This window comes from Gracilinanus agilis, chromosome 3 (genome assembly GCF_016433145.1).
Source record: "Gracilinanus agilis isolate LMUSP501 chromosome 3, AgileGrace, whole genome shotgun sequence".
Lineage (NCBI taxonomy): Eukaryota > Metazoa > Chordata > Mammalia > Didelphimorphia > Didelphidae > Gracilinanus > Gracilinanus agilis.
Window position 1 is genome coordinate 508,442,445 of NC_058132.1, and position 24,044 is coordinate 508,466,488.

Genomic DNA, 24,044 nt, shown 5'->3' on the forward strand with positions numbered 1-24,044 from the left:
CCTTCCTTCCTTCCTTCCTTCCTTCCTTCCTTCCTTCCTTCCTTCCTTCCTTCCTTCCTTCCTTCCCATCTTAAAATCAATACTAAGGCAGAAGAGTACTAAGGACCAGGCAATTGGGGTTAAGTGACTTATCCAAGGTCACACAGGTAGGCAGTATCTGGGGCCAGATTTGAATCCAGGACGCAGCTCTCAATCAGCTGGGTCACCTATCTGCCCCAATTTTCTCATTTCTAAACCCACAATTCTTTCTATTGTATTGGAATACAAACAGTTATGCTTATAAATATGTACACATATTCCCATTGTCAAAAATGTCCTAAGGACTTAAAGGGAAAATCTTGACAACAAGTATCTTTAGAGAAGTAGTATGTTTTGGTGAATAGTAAGCTAAACTTGAGAAAAATTTGAATTAAATCCTGCCTTTGATCTTTAATAGTTGTTTGAACCTGGCCAAGTTATTGAACCTTTCTGAATTTCAGTTTCTTAAAATAAGGATAATGTCATCTATGATACCTAGGGTTCATGGAGTTACTACAAAGCTTAAACTAAGTAATTTGCATCTAGTACTTGCAAAAGTAAAAATTTATTTAGATGTTTATTATCATCATTGTTACTGTGGTTTAAAACAATTTCCCCCCCTACCATTGGCTTATTTCTAATTTCTCAAAAAGTAGCATAAACAAAGGCATCATAAAACAGGAATCTCTCATGTCCACAGACTGGTTCCTAGAATTTCTTTCAAACAGCTGTAATGAATTAATTTGCATTTTGAGACAAAGTAATCATAGTGGGACTTTAACTACTGTTAAAAATCTTTTCCAAGTATGTTGCCCTAATTACAAATTAAATATTTAAGTTAAGTCAAGCATTAACTTAAGATAACTTTTAAAAAATACAATATGGTAGTTCTAAAGGGTTTCCTGGCATCACACTTTAACGATCTTTGAATAATTATAATGTCAACTGTCCTGGTAAGACTGGAAGGCAGAGAGCATTTGATCTGATGACATCACTCCCTCTCAGTAGGAATTTGTCACTAATAAATTGAGTTGGATTTATTTAGTGAATATGAAATGCACTTTCCTCAAAGTTAGCATCCATGATATTTTTTTATACTTAAGTTTTTAATGTATCCTATCCCCTACTTCTTTGATAAAGCATCAAGTACAAAGTCAAAGACAGGAGACCTACGGATTGTTAATGACTACTTTTCCTTAACTAGCATTTTAAAGCATAAAATCTTACATACACAAGCATCTAATGACGTTAACTACTGCTTAAATACTGATCATTGTTCATGATGATTATCAAGCATTCAGAAACACAATTCTTTTTTAATATGAAATGCAGATGCTATTTAACAGAGTACAAGGATCCTGTGAAAACAGACACTTTTTCATTTCTGAGTAAGCAAGATAATTATATAATTATATAAAGTTTAAAACCCTTTCACTCAGGTAGTCTTTTTTGGGGGAAACTGTTGCTGTTTTCACAACTTATTTTTTAAAAGACTCAATAGTAATAATACTTTGTTAACCCTTTAACTGCCTTACTTCATTTCCTGCACACTGAATCATGACCTGAGACATGTATATGACATTGCCCAAGGTTTTAATGTCATCTCCCTCCCAGCAGCGAATTGCTTCTGTCAGAATCTGGAGTTCAAGTTCTTTCCTTTTTCGAACTTCTTGACATTGTGCCTAGAGGAAAAGAAAAATACATTTATTGATAAAGAATCAATGAAAGGCAGGGATAATACTCAGGAGCAGATCTCTACTGCCAAATAAGCCTAAGGCATGGTATGGGTATGTATATGTGTGTAATATCAATATATTAAAGTGAAATGTGTGTGCATATCATGTACAAGCATCATATTACATTGTACTTTGTGTGGCTATAGGTTTGCACATGGGCTTTTAGACATTGTATGCATGCGCCCACAATGCTGGGCACAGTATAAAAGTCAAGGTACCATGGGACATCAACATATTTTTTTCTCTGTGATAATAGCTACTAAGGGATGAACTTTTAGGCCATTGCTCACAAAGACTTGCTACAATGGGAGAGAAAAATATATTTTAAATACCTGTCTGACAGATAGCTTATGAAAAACATCAAATTTTCACCTATTTGCATCTTATTCACCAAATAATTCTAATGTTTCCTATCATTAGCTCATTAAATGCTTATCTCATATAAATAAGATCTTTTCATTTACTTACAGAAAGATTTTTAAAGGCTGTCATAGACTTTTGAATATCTTGTCGATCCGGATGATAATCCTTAATGTAACAAAACAAAACAGTATTATTGTTAATCTTGGTAACAGAAAACATTTCTTAAAAATATACTATTTCTAAAGAAATGTCAGAATTTAGAAAAATGTTATTCTGTTTTCCCCTTTATCTCACTACTATAATAAAGGTCACTTTTTCTGTCCAAAAAGAAAAACAGACCAAGGGATATCAGGCATCTCATATGAATCCAAGGATGAAGGAAAAACCTAAACACAAACTTGAAGTATAAATGTGAAATATTAAAATTTTGCTCCTTCCTCTTAGGCCTCCAATAACATGCCAACAAGAATAACAATTAACCTATTGTATAGAGTTCTTTTTTAATGTCCTTTTTACTTCTACTGCCCAACAACATAAGCTCTTTTAAAAATTAATTTCACATTTATTGCCAACAGCCATATTCCCAAATAAAATGTAGTTTCCAACTTTAGATATGATGGTATCACAAAAAGGCAAAAATAGCTAGAATCTCAGAATGTTTAAAGTTTTGGAGGGGAATGAGGGTTGTTTTGTTTTTAAGATGGTCAGAGATATACAGGGGGAAGATGGTGAGAGATATACTGAGGGGCCTTGGGGTCATTTGGTCTAACCCTCTTGTTTCATAGATGAAAAGATTGAGCCCTGAGGTATTAAATACTAAAGTAAAGGTTTGAATCCAGGTTCTCTGATGATAGGATCAATATTCTTTTTGTTGCAAGGAATGTGGTAAATGGGAAGTTCATCTGGAAAAGATCTAGGAGTTGTAATGGGCTACAAGTTTAAAATGTCAACAGTGTGGTATGAGAGCAGAGAAGTTAATGTCATCTTATGCCACATTAAGGAAGGCATAATAGGGGGCAGCTGGGTAGCTCATTAGATTGAGAGCCAGGGATAGAGAGGAGTTTCTAGGTTCAAATCTGGCCTCAGACACTTCCCAGCCATATGACCCTGGGCAAGTCAATTGACCCCCATTGCCTAGCCCTTACCACTCTTCTGCCTTTGAGCCAACACACAGCATTGGCTCCAAGACAGAAGGTAAGGGTTTAAAAAAAAAAAAAAAAAAGGAAGGCATAATGTCTGGGGATAGGGAAAAAAATGCCCTACTGTATTTTGTACTGTACTGGTCAGACAACATCTGAAATCTGTGTTTCACTCAGGGTACCATATTTTATAAAGGATACTAATAAGCCTGAAGAGGAGGGTAACCAGCACAGGCCTAGGGCTCATGCCCTTTGAAGATCAACTAAAATTAAAAGGAGACAAGAACTAGACAAGTTAGACAAGGCTAACTAAAGTTAGCCTGGACAAGAAAAGAGTTAGGAGACAAAACCTGTCTTTAGGTATTTTAAGAGTCATTGTGGGGGGGCAGGGTTTGATTTATTTTTGCTTGTACGCACAAGGATGAACTTTAAGCAATGAACAGAAGTTGCAAAGTAGCAAATTCATATATATAGAAGGTATGAGTTAGACCAGACAGCTTATAAAACCTCTTCTGTGTCTGTTTCTATCAGGTGGGAAAAGTTGAATATCTCAAAATATCAAAAGTAAAATAGAATTTTTCTTTAAAAACCATCCTGAACACTAAAGAAACTTTTAGTTGGTTTTGAAACATGAAGTGAGTCCTAGTTGTAATGCATTTTCTGCAAGGTACTTCAGAGCAGGGACCACAGATCACCTAATTTGTGTCTCATCCATCCCTGGCCCACATGGCACCTTCAATTTGTTATATTAATTCATCCCAAAGATACAGGATAGGCAGCAGGGCTACATATAACAGGTAAAAAGAAAAGCATAGAAAGACATACCTCCATATGTCTTTCAAGTTCTTTGAGTAAAGTAGGATATTTATCCAGGCGCATAAAAGGTTTGCTGAGGCCTGTGGTCAACACAAGAATCCCAGGACTGTTGGCGCCTTTCATCTCCATAAACTCTCCCAAATCCTCACTGAGCAAAGAAAACATTAACAGAAAGGAAATTTTTTGTTAGGGATAAAGGACAAAGCAAAATTACCATAACTGCTAAGGCTAGACCATTTAGTCATCCTTAATTAAGTCTGTGATTAATAAAGAACAAAGGTAGAGAATGACAATATATTTTATCAGTCCTATAAATCTGAAAAAGAACAAAAGAAATTCACATTGTCCTTTCCTGTAAATATAAGTGTAGTGAAAGAGTACTGGGCTAGGACACAGAAACTTGAGCTTTATTTCTGAATCTACTACAGAATGACTGATTCTGGGCAGCTTTTTAGGGCCTTAAATTTCCTCAGCAGGTTAGCTTAAATGATTTCTCAGGCCCTTTTCTAAGAAATAAATATTTTGGGGAAGCTAGGTGGCCCAAAGAATAGAGCATTATGCCTAGAAATGAGATACTTAGCTGTGTGACCCTGAGTAAGTCACAACCCCAATTATCTAGTCCTTAACACTCTTCTACCTTGGAATGGATAGTATCTATTCTAAGGGGTTTTATTTTTAAATTTAAAAAATAAGTATTTCCATAGAAGTTAACTTGTACATTCCATAATCAGATAAAACTTGAATGTCATAAACCAGATGACCAAAGTCAGTACATTGCTTATTGAAAGGTGCTTCAAAATATGATTGTAACCTAATAAAGCAAAGCAAATTCTTCATGCACACACACGTACATATGCTTTTGCTAGTGTTCCAATGGGATCATCTCATTGGCAAAATCATCTTATAATGAAATTCCTCAAACATGAAAGTAATTAAATCCACCGTATTCTTAATTCTATCATGTAGTAAAATCAAGGTTGCAGTGCAGTTCTCTTCCTGCCAACTCCTGGGTTCAATTAAATTCATCAAGCTATGGGCAAGGCACTGTGCTGATAGGTGGGGAATACAAAGCTGAAAATGAAAATTATCCCTGCCCTCAAGGAGCTCATATTCTACTGGAGGAAATACCATGCATTTGACTTATAAGTAAATAAAAAAATATTCCTAAAGTAAATGCAAGAGGCAGCTAGGTGGCTCAATGCCAGACATTTCCTACCTATGTTACGCTGGGCAAGCCACTTGGGCCCCATTGCCTAGCCCTACTATTGGTTCTAAGACAGGAGATAAAGTTGTTGTTGGGTTTTTTTTTAAAGGAAATACAAAATAATTCAACAACTAAGGAAAAAAAAACACTAAAATAGAAGAAGAGTCAAAAAAGGTCATTTGAATAGAGACAGAGATTGCAAAATGAATGAACTAGAGGGATTGATTAAAAACAAAACACTGGTATAGAAGGAAATAGTGAAAGAAAGGGAAGGACAAGGAGAGGGAATCAAAATGTTGGGAAAAACACAGTTGATAATTATAACTCTCAATGTGAACAGGATGAACTCACCCATAAAATGGAAGCAAATAGCAGAGTAGATTAGAAACCAAAATCCTACCATATGTTGTCTACAAGAAACACTCATGAGACAGGTAGACACACATAGAGTAAAGGTTTAAAGGCTGGAGCAAAAGCTACTGGACATCAAATGAGAAAAGGAAGGCAGGATTTGCAATCATGATATCTGACAAAGCCAAAATAAAAATAGATCTAGTTAAAAGAGATAAGGAAGGTAATTACATCCTGACAAAAGGCAGTATAGACAATGAAGAAATAGCAGTACTCAACATGTATGCACCTAATGGTATAGCATCTAAATTTCTAAAGGAGAAATTAGCAGAGTTCAAGGAGGAAATAGAGGGTAAAACAATTCTAGTAGGAGAACTGAACCTTCCCATATCAGATCTAGATATATCAAATGAAAAAAGTGAAAATGAAGGTAAGCATTCCTGAAATGAAAAGCAAGATGTAATAAAGAATGAAGATGGAATGTCAGAAAGTGGGGACAGTAAATGGGGCAGTTCAAATAAAAAAGAAAACAGAGAAGAGGAATACTGCGAAACTGTTCTAAAAAGATAGGCCAGAACCAGATTGTAAAGAATTTTAAACACTAAACAAACAAACTTGTACTTTCTCCTATAGGCAATAATAAGCTTTTTAAATAAGGAGGTAGTCAGACTTGTATTTCAGAAATATCCATTTGGCATCTATGTGAATGAAGGAATGGAGAGGGGAGAAAATGAAGGGAGGGATACCAAATATGAGTTCATTGTAATAGTGTAGGTGAGTGGTGACAAGAGCTAAACTAAAGCATGGCTGTGTGAATGGAGAAAAAGAAATATGAATGCCTGTGAAAGATGGTCTAGCAATAATCCTGTCTTTCACAGAAGTCATCACTACAGCACAAACCTACATACAGGCAGGAGCTGCAAAAAAAAGTTACAGATTTTATTTTTAAGTCAATTTTTTAAAACTCAGAATAAAGATCAAACGTACATAAGCAATTACTAACTACTATTATCATTCCCCATAATTCACTTAGTACCCTATTGAGATGAGTGAGGTAAGGACTATAAACTATGAGTTTCAGGAAACCTGCTACTATAAGAAAAAAAAAATTTTTTTAAATGAGAGGCACCCTTTTGAATGTGTAGCTTCCAAAGGTTATTCACTTTCTGTTCTAATGTTTTCTCATCTGGCAGTGGTTGTAACGGCAAGCTGGCTAGGGTTCCAAACACTTTACTCGGGATCTGGATCAGTCAAATGCCATGGATGCAGAGTGATCATTGGTAATTGGTAGAACACTTATCATCTTAGCTCCTGGGAGTTTAATTGCTGACTTTAAATAAATTATCCCTTCTTCCCAGAAGTGAAAGTGAGAATACAAGAAAAATTAGGCAGTATAGTTTAGCAGTCATGCAAGAAAAGTACTTAACCACGAGCCCTACAACCAAGACCTTGGCTGTATTTTGATGGGCGAATCACTCACCTCTCTGGGCCTCAGTTTCCTCATGTATAAAACAAAAGGTTTGGACTAAATAGCCTCTAATATACCTTTCCCACTCAAAGAATAGATGTTTTTAGTATTTCCATTTTAGTTTTTTATTTTTGCCTAGTACAGAGATTATTATTTGTCTCTGATTCATCAATATCAAACTTCAGTGTTTAAAGGACTCTTGGTTTCAAGGGCTAGTGTGTCCTGCTCCTCCCCCTCACTCTGTCAAGCAACGACAAACCTCATCTCTACTTAGTATGCTTAGTATGCTTAGTAAGTGTTATTCAAGGATTGCTATAGCCATAAAATTCATATGCTACGGCCAATATGGAAAGACTCCTTTCCAAACCCAGGAGATCCTCTGACAACAGAGACATCTATTATTGAGCTTATAGTCAAAATCTTTTTCAGCTTGATAGAATTGACCAGATCTTATGCTGAGCTAGCACTGCATTCAAGATCCCAGAATTACTTGTGGGTCATAATGAAACTTTAGTAGAATTTAGTAGAGCCTTTAATCTTTATGACATTTCATATTAAACTAATTACACCACAAAAAAATTAAAATGGAATACTTGATTTTTTGGAACTTTTAAAATCTATGAATATTGAGAGCCAAAAACTGAATTAGAAGATTTAGTGCACAGGTTAAAATATAATTTATTCTTTAGGTGAATCAAAATCAGTCCCTCACAAACTGTTTCACCAAAATTTTTAAATATTAATTGCCTAAATCATGTGTGGCATCCTTTTCTTTTATAAGACCTATAGAATATAAGAACTAATAATCTACCATTCAAGTTGAAAAACAAAATCGCATGGTCCTAACTTAAAGTTTTTATCATCAGGCTTAATCACCAGAAATGACTCTCCCATTTTACAGTATAAAATTCTCATCATAAGACAATAGTAGTAACATAAATACCTGCCTAGGCTATCAAGTAAGAAAGAATGCTATCATTCTATTGTCCCTATTTTTCCTCTGATGTTGCAATCTCTCTCCTTTTATCTCAAGGTCTGTGAGTACAGCAAAACTGGAGTGAACAGAATAAGCACACAAATTATTAATTTCCTTTCCACTCCTTTATCACAATCTTACTCATAATGCTTAATCAAACAAAATCAGTATTTTTCTCTATGCAAACATTTTTAATAATGCAATCATCACATCCTCTTATTTAATACTTCCTCCAAAAACTAGAAACAGTTTAAACATTAGGTATTGAGAGATATCTCCCATTACCAATGGTAATTAATGTATGAATTAGAGGAATAGTCTTGAGACGCCAACTGTACCATTCTTTGCCAGTGATGGTGAACCTATGGCACAGGTGCCAAAGATGGCACACAATGCACTATCTGTGGGCACATGGCCTCCTCCCCTCCCCCAAGAGTTCCTTCCTAGAAAGGCAGAGGGACTCAGGCAGAACTACTCCCCAACCCCATCTCTACCACACCTGATGACATTTTTTCTTAACCACCACCCCTTTGCCCAGAAGCCAATGGGGAGTGCATGGGGGCAAGGTGGGTACCTTGCAGGTGGCAGAGCTGGAGGGGAGCAGAGTACTGGGGTTGCTCTCTTCCCCATCTTCATGTGGTTCTCATCATCGCCTCTCTGCCCAGCACCCCGAAGAGTGCTTCCTCCCTCCCCTGTCTACGGTATGAGGGGGTGGCACTGGGTATGGGGGAATGGGTCTGGGTCTGGAGGGAATATGGCACTCAGGCTTGAGGGGAGGGAGTCAGCACAGCACTCAAACTAGAGGGTGGGGTGAGGGTAGGGCCTGACACTCCATCTCTAAAAGATTTCCCATTACTGTTCTATGCTTTTAAAAACTTCTGTAACTCAAATTCAAAAAGAACCACCCATTAGGGCATCAAGAATATATTAATGTCTGAACACAATTATAAAAGACTTAACACAAATAAAGTCAGACCTAAACAATTGGGAAAAAAAATAATTGCTCATGGGTAGGCCAAGACAATAAAATAAAAATGACAATCCTACCTAAATTAATTTACCTATTCAGTGACATACCAATCAAACTATCCAAAAAGTATTTCATAGAGCTAGAAAAAATAATAACAAAATTCATCTGGAAGAACAAAAGGCCAAGAATATGAAGAGAACAAAGGGGTTGGGGGGAATATGAAGGAAAGATGCCTAACCATACCAGATTTCAAAATATATTATAAAGCAGTAATCATCAAAACAATCTGATAGTGGTCAAGAAATAGAGTAGTGGATCAATTAAATAGTTGTATAATCAATACACCATAGTTAATGTCCATAGCAACTTAGTGTTTGCTAAACCTAAAAATCCAAGCTTTTAGGGAAAGAACTCATTATTTGATAAGAAACTACTGGGGAAACTGGAAAATAGTATAACAGAAACTAGGCATAGACCAATATCTTATACCATATACCAGAAAAAAGTCAAAATAGATTTGATTTTGATCTAGAAATAAAGAGTGATACCACAAACAAATTAGGCTAATATGGAAAAGTTTACCTGTCAGACTTTAAAGGAAGTGACTTCATGACCAAACAAGAACATAGAGAACAGTGAAAAATGAAATGAATAATTTTGATTACATCAAATTAAAAAGGTTTTGTACAAACAAAACCAATGCAACAAAGATTAGAAGGGGGAAAATGAAGGGGGGAATTTTTATAGAACGTTTCTCTGACAAAGAACTCATCTCTCAAATATTTACAAACTTATAAGAATACAAAGCATTCACCAACTGAAAAACATTATAAACAGGAAGTTCTCAAAGGGAGAAATTAAAACTATAATCATATGAAAAAGTTCTCCAAATCACTAGATTAGAGAAATGCAAATTAAAACAATATCATATCCACATCAGATTGGCTAACATGACCCACCCACCCCCATTGATAAATGCTAAGAGGGTATGTGGGAAAATTGGAACACTAATACACTCTGTTGGTAGAACTGTGAATTGATATAATCATTCTGGAGAACAATATGAACCATGGCTAAAGGACCATAAAATTATGCATATCCTTTGACCAAACAATAGCACTACTGGGTCTGTATCCAAAAGAGAATAGAGATAAGGGGAAAGGGCTTACCTGTACCAAAATATTTTTAGCAACTCTTTTTATAGTGACAAAGAATTAGAAACTGAGGAATCGTCCATCACCAGGGGAATGGATAAACAAATTGTGATATGTGGTTGTAATGGAATACTGTTTTGTCTTAAGAAATGATGAACAGGAGGAGTTCAGAAAACCTGTAAAGGCTTAGATGAACTGATGCAAAGTCAAGTAAGCAGAACCAGGAGAATAATGTACATAGTAACAGATATCTTATATGATGATCAATTGTGAAAGACTAAACCATTAGTGGTAAACCAAGTTCCCAAGATATCCACAAGGAATTCGTGATGAAAAACTCTATGCATAGCCAAAGAAGGAACTGTTGAAGTCTAAATGCATATCAAAATGTGTCATCTTCACTTTATTTCCTTCATGAGTTTTTTATTGTACGTGTAATAAATGTCACAGCATGAGCAATTTGGAAATATGTACTGCATGAAAGCATTGGTATATCTTATATCAGACTACCATCTAGGGGATTAGGAGAAGGGAGAGAGAAAATCTGAATCTTATAATGTCAGAAAACAATTGTCAAAAATTGTTTCTACATGTAACTGAAAAAATGAATAGTTTTAAAATGGAAAAAAGAAAAAATGTTAAAAATAAATACTAAAAATTTTTAAATGAATATATGAATGTCTGTTTAAATGTAGCACATAAAATATCTTCAGCCTAATTTAAATGTGAAGAATATATTTAGGAAGCTTTCGAATCCACAGAGTAGGACACACCTGCAATTTCATGTCTGTGCTCTAAATAAGCTATTCTTAGTTAATTCCATATCTGGTTGAGACAGCACTGAAATTCAGGGAAAGTCCTGTCTGAAAACAAAACTATCTCTTCAACAGTGAATGTCTAGATGAGGAAGAATAAGATCTTTATATAATGCTAGAATTCATGGCTGTTGAGCAGGTCAATGGGAGTTTTAAAATCCATTGCAGGTCATTGTGTTAGTTTTATTTATTTACTTCTATGCTGAATTAAAAAAAAAACATAATACATGTTGTTCATAGCTGTTCTGAAAAGACAATGGCTCTTTTCAATTCATTTAATTTCTACTGGCACCAGAAAGTACTGTACAGTCTATCTCCTCTGTATTTGCTGAAATGATACTGGGAGCAACAGAAAAGAAACAAAGGGAGCACATGCGCGCGCGCACACACACATCATCATTTAACTAAACGAAAAATAACAAAATGCTGGGGGGGATTTGAAATATTTTATGGCACAAATTATTATAGCTGCAATTTATTCAAAACAGTTTGGCATGAAAATATTTCCCAGCAGATGTGATCAACAGAAATGGAATTTGGGCAAATATGTCTTAGTTAAGAAGTCTATAGAATCAACGTTTCTATATAATAGTAAGAATGTATTAAGATAGTTTGCACTGGAAAAATTCTTAAAATACCCAACCCAAAATGACCTTGAGAATTCAAATAAGTCTTATTTTCTCGAGATTCTCTCTAACCCAATTACTGCCTTCTATGCTATCAAAAGCAAAATCCCCAACCCAATATACAAATCCCTGACCCAATATTTCAGAATTACACTGATGATTCTCCAAATAGATAACTATAACATCTTTCACAGTGGTCTCTCAGTTTAAAAAAAAAAAGGCAGACAGAGTTTTTATGTTGAAAATATAAGACCAGTCAGTCTATAAGCTAGTAATCAACTACATTTTAAGAAGCAGCAGAGTAAATACCCAGCCACTTCCAAAAGACAAATAAATACAACTTACACTCCTGAAGCTGGACTTGGTTTGTAGTAGACAGAATGGGAGCTCTCATTGCTTACAGGTCTGAGGAGGGCACACAGGCAATGCATCTTGACAAATCTGGGGGGAGTACTTGGCTTACTTAATGACTTTTCTGCCTTTTTAGGGCTCTGGACTCTTTAGGACTGAAATTCTACAGCTCCTTACTTTAAGGCTGTTTTCTCAAAGAATGACATCAGCCTGCACATTTTAAGGCTCTGGGATATACCAAGTGGAGGAGATACAAAGAGCTTCCTGACTCAGAAAATTATCTGTGTTCCATGCTCCAGTTATTCTGAGTAAATGTTATGTTTAAGTTTCACAGATTTATCAAAATAGCTATTAAGGTAATTGTACAGGGGATAAACACAGCATATACTTGAAAAGCATTCCCTTTAGAGCCTTAAAGAGTTTCCCAAAATGTTAGTGGTTCCCAAAGATTTCAATTTCAGGAAAGATTTCTCCCTTTTCTGAAAACTACGTTAACTTTTCCCACCATAAATATCTCTCTTCACTCCACTATATATCTACATATATTACTGATGTATATATGTATGCATATGACTATGTATGCCAATGTATAATTCTATATGTATAATGCAGACATATACACACTACACACACATACATACACAAAATGTGTATGTATGTGTGTAGTGTGTATAATCATGCTCTTGCACTAATAGTTAACAATTTATATCATGCTTTTATGTATATTATTTCAATCAATATTCACAACAATCCTGTGAGGTAGATGTTATTATTAGTTCCATTTTACATTTAAGGAAATGGAAAGTGAGAGATGTCACGTATTTGCCCAGGGTCACAAAGTTAGTGAGAGCCTGAAGCAGAATTTGAACTTGGGTCTTTCTTTAAATCCAAATTCTGTATTTTATCCACTCTGCTATTGTATTTTGACTAGCTCTAAGATCATAGTCAAATCGTGTATGCTCTAAATCTCAGTTTCTCTTTTTTTTTATAGTAACAACTCCAAGACAGAAGAGCTGTAAGGGCTAGGCAAACAGGGTTTAGTGACTTGCCCAGGATCACACAGCTAGGAAGTATTTGAGGCCAAATTTGAAACCAGTATCTCCCAATTCCAAGCATGGCACTCTATTCACTGAGCCACCTAGCTCCCCTCTCAGTTTCGATATTATGGTGAAGAAATCTGTTGTTAAAAAGCAACAAAGGAATAACAGTTGTTGCTGTTACTATGTTATTCTCTAGATCTGTGATTTCAGCAGCATAGGAAAACCTAGTTAGCAAAAACTCTCTTTACCAATGCAGTTTAGAAACCAGTTCGGCACTTTGTCTTAGAGAGCTGATGCTGCAGAACACATACAGAACTAGTAGGCTTTTCAAAGTAAGGATCTAAACCCTATATTCAAGTCCTATCAATGCCAGAACACTGAGACAGATGCTTGTGTTAAACAAAAAGGCAGACAGTTCATAAATAAAATACTTACAAACTCTCCCATCAAATTGACAGTAACCTTCATGACAGAGAGGTTTACTTTTGTCTTTATTCCTCAGGCTGTAACACAATGTCTGAGTCACTGAAGGTTCTTAATAAATGCTTTTGATTATGGTTTTGTTGAAGCTTTTTTAATCAATACAAACAGTACAATGCTCTTAGAGGGAAATTTTATATAATTTGTATTTTTTATTAGACTACTTGCACACACAAAAGTATCCACAGTTCTGTTCTGTAATTTGCTGTGTAGATTTAGGCAACTCACAACTTCTCTGATCCTATTTTCCCACCGCTTATCTACTTCACAAAGTTGTTATGGAGTTATAAGGGGATAACATACATAAAAATGCTTTGTAACCATAAACTGCTACATAAAAAAGTAAGTCCTGTGTAACTGGACACACTCTTTGTATCAAATTATAAATGAGAACAATTTTTTAGATTTTCAATGTATTTTAATGGTTTTAAATGTTTAAGTAGTTCTGCAGGTTTCAATTCATTTTCAGAATCTCAAATCTACCAGTACTTAGATATAAGAAGAAATAGGAAAACAACTGGTTGGAGCCTTCCATTCAGTAAATGCCTAGATTAAGAGCAGAAGAAATAGAATACCTAAATAATCCCATATCAGAAAAAGAAAGTGAACAGGTCATCAAAGAACTCCCTAAGAAAAAATCGCCAGGGCCTGATGGATTCACAAGTGAATTCTATCAAACATTCAAAGAACAATTAATCCCAATACTATACAAATTATTTGATATAATAAGCAAAGAAGGAGTCTTACCAAATTCCTTTTATGACACAAATATGGTACTGATTCCAAAGCCAGGGAGATCAAAAACAGAGAGAAAATTACAGACCAATCTCCTTAATGAACATAGATGCAAAAATCTTAAACAGAATACTAGCAAAAAGACTCCAGCAAGTAATTAAGAAGATCATCCACCATGATCAGGTGGGATTTATACCAGGAATGCAAGGATGGTTCAACATTAGGAAAACCATCCACATAATTGACCATATCAACAAGCAAACCAACAAAAACCACATGATTATCTCAAAAGATGCTGAAAAAGCCTTTGACAAAATACAACACCCATTCCTACTGAAAGCACTAGAAAGTATAGGAATAGAAGGTCCTTTCCTAAAAATAACAAACAGCATATATATTAAACCATCAACAAATATCATATGCAATGGGGATAAATTAGAAGCCTTTCAATAAGATCAGGAGTGAAACAAAGGATGTCCATTATCACCTCTATTATTTAACATTGTACTAGAAACACTAGTAATAGCAATAAGAGAAGAAAAAGAATTTGAAGGTATTAAAATAGCCAATGAGGAGACTAAGCTATCACTCTTTGCAGATGATATGATGTTATACTTAAAAAATCCTAGAGAATCAACTAAAAAGCTAGTAGAAATAATCAACAACTTTAGCAGCATTGCAGGATACAAAATAAATGCACATAAATCATCAGAATTTCTATATATTTCCAACACATCACAGCAGCAAGAGGTAGAAAGAAAAACACCATTTAAAATCACCCTAGACAATATAAAATACTTAGGAATCTATCCACCAAAACAAACACAGCAATTATACAAACATGACTACAAAACACTTTCCAAACAATTAAAACTAGATCCAAACAATTGGAAAAACATTGATTGCTCATGGGTAGGATGAGCTAACATAATAAAAATATCCATTCTACCCAAATTAATTTACTTATTTAGTGCCATACCTATCAAACTACCAAAAAACTTTTTTATTGAATTAGAAAAAACTATAACTAAGATTTTAATTTTCTAACAGGAAGTCCCAACCAGAACTAAGATTTTAATTTTCTAACAGGAAGTTCCAACCAGAACACTTGTTAAGCACTATTCAACTATTGAATTCTATTCAAATCAAATCAAATACTGAATTAACTTACTAAATATAAATTGATTCACAATTTTGGAACACAAATACCAAGAGTACAAAAACTGCCTTTTGGATAACTTTTCAGGTTATTCTGCTTCAGTAAACAAGTGAATTTAAAAAAAAAAACTTAATGAAGGGAAGAAGGGTAGGAAATACACTACTATGGTGATTTTTATTTGACCTAAGAGACAATGGCACTTCATAATTAATAAATAAAAAAATAATTATTAGCTTTAAACTACCCAGTTTACTAAAAACTGGCATAGAAAAGAACTTATCTTCTTAGAACAGATTAAAAGATGGCACGGAACATGAATAGATTTTTAAAACATAGGCACAAATTACTTAAATAGTTGAACTGAAGAAGTTAAAAGGCTTAAAGTCAATTGTAATATCTGTTTGAGTAACTATCAATTTGTTTTTTTCTTCCTCCATTAATCTCTACCCATGAATTCATTTTTATCAACACTGAGTTTATCTGACCTAATTCAACACAGTGTCTCAAAAAAATTTTTTTAGTTTACTTTCATTATCTCAACATATATACCCATTTACAGTTAAAAGAGTGATAAATCTGAATTCACAAGACCTAAATTTGAATGCATCTCTGCTACTTATTCCATGCATGGCACTAAGTAAATAACTTAATCTCTTGTTCTGTTTCCTAATCGACAGAATGAAGGGACTGGATTGACCTCTGTATGAGGTCTCTTCCATCTGTAGATCCTATTGAAAGGAACAAGCGAAGTATAATAAGATAAATTAACTTGCTATTCCTGATGATAGAGGAAGATCTTGAACATGGGTGTTTTTCATTAAGTAGACTTCTCTTACACTAATGAAATTATATCCATTTACATAATTTGTATAATACTATAATACCAATCACTAATATTTGTATACTACTTTTCGATTTAACAATCATTTCATATATATTATCTTATTTGACCCTTACAACAACTCTGTGACATAGTATAATTATCTTCATTTTACAGATCAGAAAACTGAGCCACAAGTTAAAGCATAAAGTACTCTTATCTCATGTGATCTTCAAAACAACCTTGTGAGGAAGCTTACTCATTTTTCAAGATGAGGTCACTGAGATTCAAGGACTTAGTGATTTAACCAGTGTCATATAGTTATTAAGTAGCCGAGCAAGGACTCACACTTATGAACTCCTGATTCTTAGCTCAGAATTTGCTGTGCTGTTCCTAGGCAGCCAATTCAAAGCTTCAGGCACATCAAGTTAATTTTTTTAAAGTAAAATATGATGCTTCTTTTATTTTAAACCTCCAGTAATTCACTCAGACCCTATGATATGAATTGTAGCAGAATGAAAATTAAATTGCAAATTAAAGCAAATCAATTCAACCAACAGTTATCAAACAATGTTCTTGTTCTAAAACGCTTGAGTTTATCCTCAGATTTCAATAAGGAATTTTGCCAGAAACATCAATATGTAGCTTTTACCTTGACTTTCTAAAGCATCGATTCTTTCTCCATTACTTGAATAAGGAACCAATACCCAAGTCATAACTGAACTGAAAATAACAATTATTAAAAAAGATTAAGAAATCTTTTAGAAGAATAAGCATGTCAATTTCATAAAGGTAGAGCCTGTCTCCTCTGCATGTTTCTGCTTACCTCAGTGTAGCTTCATGAAAAGTAAAACACTGGTTAACCATCATGAAGAAATATCTGAGTGGCTGAGATAGGACAAGTTACCACTTTCCCTTTAAAGTTCTGGGGAAATAGGCAGTATGTGTGGAGTCTCCTATTTCTTGATCCTATATGACTTGTTTTGAAAATATATTTGGAGAGTATTAACAAGTTTCTTTAAACAAATTTGCTGAAAAGTTCAATACTTCTAAAAGGAAAGAAAGATAAAATAGTCTAGTGTCTATTTTTGCCTATGAAACTTTACAAATCATCTTAAATAAACAATCCACTTCTGTATCACATGAAGAATAAACTTACTTGCTTCCTTTTGTCACAAATGGATTCAACTGCCCTGAAACTGCTTTACTTTTTCTTATTAGTTTACTCCTCCAACCATATGACTAAAGGAGTTTCTTAAGTTCAAAGATGTTAAAGGATACCTCTGTTTTCTAAAAGCACTTTCTCTTTTACTTCTACAGGGAGGAGAAAACATATTATCAGTGCTTCTTAGGCATTACATTTCTTATATTAAAAAAAACAAGAACACAACATAGCATCATTTCACAGGCATGCCTCTCCATGACAGATGCAATGTGAAAACTTGGTAATAATTTGGTAATGGCTTTCCAAATAACTATCTTTTGCCATTAAGCAAATAACAATTATTTGGAGCAAAATGATTTTTCCAAAATTTTAAAAATCCTACCTGGAGGTATAGGAAAAAGGCCACCATATTAACTATTTAGACAACTACTTATAAAAATATTTAACTTGATAAATTCTACAAACGCTTGTTGCATTTTCTATAGGTTCATTCTTCCAAGAAATGTTTGGAAGATCAACAGAGTATATACACAGCAACCAAAAAATAATATAAAATAACAAATAAAAATGCAAATAGAACTGAGCAGCAGTGATTTCCTTTAAACTTCACCTTAATTTAATAATCATAATATATATGTGTGTGTATACACACACCACACACACACACACACACACACAATCTTTCTGTCTTAGAATCGATACTAAAGCAGAAGAGTAGTAAGAGTTGGTAATTGGGATTAAGTGACTTGCCCAGGATCATACAGGTAGGAAGTGTCTGCGACCAAATTTGAACTCAGAACCTCCCAACTCCAGGCCTGATACTCTTTCACTTTGCTATTTTAGTTGCTCCAATAATCAATCATATAACATTAAAGCATTCAAATGAGTTAGCAATATGCACATGATTTTGAAAACCAAAGGGGGAAAGTATATAATTTTCCTCACAAAAGATGTGATGTGGTGTTAGGAAAGAAAGAAAACAAGCCAGAAAAAAAAGGTTTCCCTTCTTAATTAAAATGAAATCTTTGACTATTGGTTAAAAACAGAATTAAACTTAAAATTTTCTTCAGAACTACAACCATCTCTAGAACTTTTTTTTTTAGTAATCTCAAGAGAGCAAGTTTGAAAAGATTTTTTCATTAATCCTTGATCATTTAAACTCTCATACCTCCCCAGGGGAGACAAAATAAGACAGTGGAAAAGCACTGGCTATCTAGAGTCTAAGATATTGTGACCAAATTTTGCCTTCTGATGTTTATTGCCTGTGTGGCTTTGAGAAAGTTATTGAATTTCCAGGGTCTCAGTTTCCTTCTTTGTAAAACAGGATATTTGGATTGGATACCTTGGGGTCTCATACTGCTCTATAGACATGATCTTGTAAAAGTGCATAGGGGACAATGATGGGAGCTTAGCAACTATTTCTTCCCTTGCAATGATTAGATTACCATTATTACAGAATACATGCTACTTGAAATATTTATAAGAGAATGAACAAGGAAAAGGAAAGAAAATGGACCTCTGGTTTTATGGACAGAGGGAGCTCACATAAGGCACTCCCTCCACCACTGCACCTTCCCTGCAATTTGTAGCCTTAGAGAGTTGTTCAGAGTATTAAGGGAGTAAAAGCCTTGCCCAACACCAAACAGCTGAAATATGTCAGAAGCTGGACTTGAATGCAACAGTCTTTCTGGCTTTGATGTCAGCACTCCATCTATATCATACTATAACTCTAAAAAAACTATATTAAATATTATGTCAAAAACTGCATGAAATGACAAAATCAAAACTGACTCTCTTACTGAGCAAAGGATATAGTAATATTATCTTCCATGCATTTATTCATTTACCTATTTATTTATTTACCTACTTATTTGTTTCTTTATTTATTTATTTAAAGGCTGGTAGCTAGACTTGACAAATTTCTAAGCGAGGATCTCAGACATATATCAATTATTACAAATAAAAATGTGTGCAAAAATGATCTTTATGTCACAAAATTTTCACTAGTCCTCTTTTTACTGCTGCCCATCAACAGCATAAAGAATACAAACTTAAGAAGGTACTTTGTAGTAACGGAATCACTATATGGATCCAGAACATCAAGACGAAAATTCTGGCTCTGTGTAAACTTGAGCATATTACATAACTTCATTGGTTCCAACTTCCAATTCTAGTCGTATGTCCTATTATTCTACCACATACTGTTTAATCAATACTCTCTCCCAACAGACAGTGTTTCATCCTTAAATTACCCCAAGTGCATGTGTCATGATCTATCTTTGCCTCATCACTCAAAATCTACCGCCTTGTATTAAATTGTATATATGAATATAGATACACAATCATATAATTTAATTCAAGATGCTAGAGGTGTGTGTGTGTGTGTGTCAGAGAGACAGACAGACAGACAGACACAGAAATAGATAGCTGTAATTTCCTTGAAAGATTTTTGAGGTATGTTTAACAAACATTTAAGAAATTTGAAACAATATTTCTGAAATATGGGAACACAGAAACAGTTCATGTGAAAAAGGCCTAGACTTTTAATGGAATGTAAACAAAGTGAATCCTTTGTGGGACAAGGCAGTCAAAAAGTTTCAGTGCAACCTTGAAGCTATGTAAAATAGAAGCACAGTATCCAAAACCTAGGTGGTGATAGTCTTAACTAAAATCTACACTGGTCAGATCATGTTTGGATTATGATATCTAGTTCTCAGAAACATATTTTAGGAAGGACATTAATAATTCAATTCAAGCAGTATTTCTTAAGTGTCCATTGTGTGCCAAGTACTATGCTAAGTGCTGAGGACACCAAGACAAAAATGAAATAGCCTTTACCCTCAAGAAGCGTACATTCTGCTAGATAAACTGAAATAATATTAAAGAGAACTACCAATATGGTGAAGGTCTTGAGAAATATGTCATATGAAGAATGTTCCTGAGCTCCTACAGAGGGAGGAGAAAGGAAATGAATGGAGACAGTGTTAGGGAAGGTCAGACCATCATAAGAATTAAAGTTGGAAAGGATCTTAGAACTCCATTACCTAGTCCAACCTCTTCATGCTATAGGTGAGCAAATTGAGGTCCCAAAAAGGTAAATGACTTACCAAGTAAGTAGCAAAATCATGTTTGACTGCTTTTCCCCTGACTTCAAGTCCAGGGACCTTTCCACACAACATTATCTCTCTGTAGTCCTTTGGCCTTAATCAAGACAGATCTCATGGCCTCTACAAAACAGATGTTAATGGAGTAATCTCCTTCAATCCCTTCTTTCCCTAGAGATAGCCCCTAACGGTATCCCCAAAATTCCTGGTCCTGACCAAAAACATTCCGAAGTCAAATACTGAAAGAATATTTTAAATAGTAGGATTAACGGCTATTTCATCACTGTAGCCATAATCAAAAGCCATAGTCATTCTTAATATCCTTGCTTTCTCTGAAAGTCCTGGTAGATGAGCTTTAAGTCTCTTTCCCTTTTAACAACAAATATGTTTTAAGACCTACAATGGCCAAAGAACTACGGTCCAAAACCATCTCACAATAAATTAAGGGGAAAAAGTCTTTAACCAACCTCTAAAAGATCACAGTCTTGTTTTGTTTTGGGAGGTTAGATGGACAGGATAACAATGCAGGTCTTTTGAAGAAAAAAGGAAGTTCCCTTTCAATTGCTATTCTCTAATTTCATTGCATGCTTCACTATACCAAGTCCATACTTTTCTATCAATCATATCTAAAATACTGCTAGACTTATACTAATAATTAAATTCTTATTAAACTAGTGATAGCATTTAAACCCACTTCACATAGTGTGTATGTTTATATGTGTATATATATGTAAATAAATTTTACTCTCCTCACATTTCTTACATTATTGAATTAAACCTATATTGCACAGTTGTCAATATAACAACATTTATACTAGGTCTAATTTTTTTAGCCTAATATGCCATGAAAATGATCAAAGTCACAAAAATGTCAAACTGACAAAGGAGAATATAGTATGAATCTCAAAGCAATAATGTTAAATCTGCTTATTTGAACATTCTTATTTGAACCAAACAATATTAAAATTACTTCCAAATGCATCTGGAATTAGTTTTTGAAGTGTTATTATAATTCATACAATATCAAATAAAAGTCTCAAAACCAGAAATAAGATCTTTTATTTTGGATAAAGGATGCTGCTGCCAACTTCTCTAGATTGAAACTCTATGATATGTAAGTCAATCTTCTGGAGGCCTTATAATTCTTCTGTGGATGATTTAGTGGCATTTTATTAAAAGACTTGCAATACAACAAAATCATCATAAGAGAATAGCCACAAGAACCTCCAAGATATTTATGGAAATGAATTCAATTAACTCCAAAACATGCTTTCTTTTGTTTTCATTTTGAATATTTTCCCATAGTGACATGTTTCCTGTTCTTTCCCTTTCCCCCCAAACCCTCTAGTCCCCCTTAGCCGACACACAATTCCACTGGGTTTTACATGTATAATTGATTAAGATCTAATTCCATATTATTGATAGTTGGACTAGAGTTATCATTTAGTGTCTATATCCCCAATAATATCCCCATCAGCCCATGTGTTCAAGCAGTTGAAAAACATATTTTTAAGCACCTACTGAGTGTAAGCCACTGTGTTAGCCTTTAAGAAGAAAACAGGAGATAGGAAATGCAAAGACAAAAACTAGGGGGCAGCCCTCACATAACTTACATTTTACTAGGAGTCTGGGAGAAGGTGTGAAAAAAGTGGAATATGTGAATAAAATTAAATAATAAAAAGACAATATGAATCAAATCTGGCCTCAGACATTTCCTAGCCATGTGACCCTGGGCAAGTCACTTACTGCCAATTGCCTAGTCCTTACCACTTTTCTGCTTCTAGGAATATCAAGATATATTTTGTATCAACTCTAAGACAGAAGGTCAGGGTTTTTTAAAAAATAATAATATGAGGGGGTAGAAAGTATTGAGAATTTTAAGAAGTATGGAGTCCTTCTTAGGAATGAGATTCAATATTTTCAAAGACAATGCAATAGGAAATGTAATCATATGTAAAATAATGATAATGATTATTTATATTTATAGTATTTAACTCTACGTCAAGCAATGTGCTAAATACTTAACAAATATTATCTCAATAGATCCTAACAACAACCCTTAAAGGTAGTAAAAGCTATTATTATTCTCATTTTACAGATCAGGAAACTAAGGCAAATAGAAGTAAAAGTCATACATTGTCTAAGACTAAATGTGAACTCAGGTCTTCCTCACCATTGCTCTATCTGCTGCACCACCTCACCTCTTAGTTTCAGCAACAACCAGTAAGCAAGTTTTCCTGGAAGGTAAATAAATCTATAAAAACAGGTGGTAGTCTAAGCATACTCTTTGATCTGTAATACCACTACTGAGTCTGTATCCCAAAGAGATCATAAAAAAGGGAGAAAGACCTATTCGTACAAAAATGTTTGTGGCTACTTTTTTTGTGGTGGCAAAGAACTGGAAACTGAGGGGATGTTCCTCAATTGGGGAATGGCTGATCAAACTATGGCACATAGTGGTGATGGAATACTATTGTGCTAAAAAGATTGATGAACAAGATGATTTCAGAAAAAAGCTGGAAAGATCTGAAGGAACTGATGAGAGCAAAATAAGCAGAACCAAGAAAACATTGCACATAGTAACAGCAATATTGTACAATGATCAACTGTGAAAACTTGTCTTCTCTCAGCAATGCCATGATCTGGGACAATCCTAAAAAAACTTATGATGAGGAATGCTACCTCTAGAGAAAGAACTGTTGGGAGTCGGATGGATGCAGATCAAAGTATACTATCTTTCACATTAGCTTATTTATTGTTTTATTTAGGGGTTTTGGTTTTATATGAGTGTGCTCTTATGACCAATATGGAAGTATGTTTTACATGATAATATATGTATGGCCCAGATCAAATTGCATCTCTGAGCAGGGAGAGGGAAGGAGGGAGATGGTCTGGCTCTTATAATTTTGGAAAACAAAAACATATGTTGAAAATTATTATTACATGTAATTGGGAAAATAAAATATTTTTTAATTTAAAAAAGATAGGTGGGACCCATATTATTATAGAATCAATCAACAAGCATTTACTAAGTTTCCATCATGTACAAGAAATTGAAATAAATTAAACATAAATGTGAGGAATTTGTATTTTAGCTAAAGGACTCTGCCTTTGATTACTCCCACCAATCACTACTTTCATTTCTCTACACATGCTGCTGAATGAAGTTGCAAAAAATCACCAAACTGTGACTCATTGGGTTCACTACAAATTTATGTTATATAATCTATACTGAGCCCTCCCTGATCAATTTACTATCCCACTCATTCCAACGGCCCTTAAAACCACTTTATAAATCTGTCCTCAGTCCTCATCCTTCTTGATCTCTCTGCAGCCTCTGACACTATCACCCTCTCCTCTTTGATAAGTTGTCATGATACTACTTTCTCCTACTTCTCCTGCCTGTTGGACCATTCCCTCTGCTTCTTTAGGTACATCTTTCTCCACATCATCCCCACTAAATATAACAGGAGTCTTGTCTGTCAAGGCTCTGTCCTGAGCCCTTTTCTCCCTCTATATTACTTTGTTCAGTGACACCAGATTCCACAGATTTA

At 34.5% G+C, this 24,044-nt stretch overlaps 1 protein-coding gene across 2 annotated transcripts in view; it reads right to left on the reverse strand.

Moving 5' to 3' along the window:
- The window catches only part of ARHGEF7 (Rho guanine nucleotide exchange factor 7), a 321,898-nt gene that overhangs the window by 54,389 nt on the left and 243,465 nt on the right, over window positions 1–24,044 (reverse strand). For both annotated transcript variants that reach the window (XM_044670524.1, XM_044670523.1), the window contains 3 exons: window positions 4,082–4,220; window positions 2,223–2,282; window positions 1,554–1,700 (listed from right to left, as the gene is read on the reverse strand). In XM_044670524.1, coding sequence (XP_044526459.1) covers window positions 1,554–1,700; window positions 2,223–2,282; window positions 4,082–4,220 — 346 coding nt within the window. The remainder of the gene's footprint in view (window positions 1–1,553; window positions 1,701–2,222; window positions 2,283–4,081; window positions 4,221–24,044) is intronic.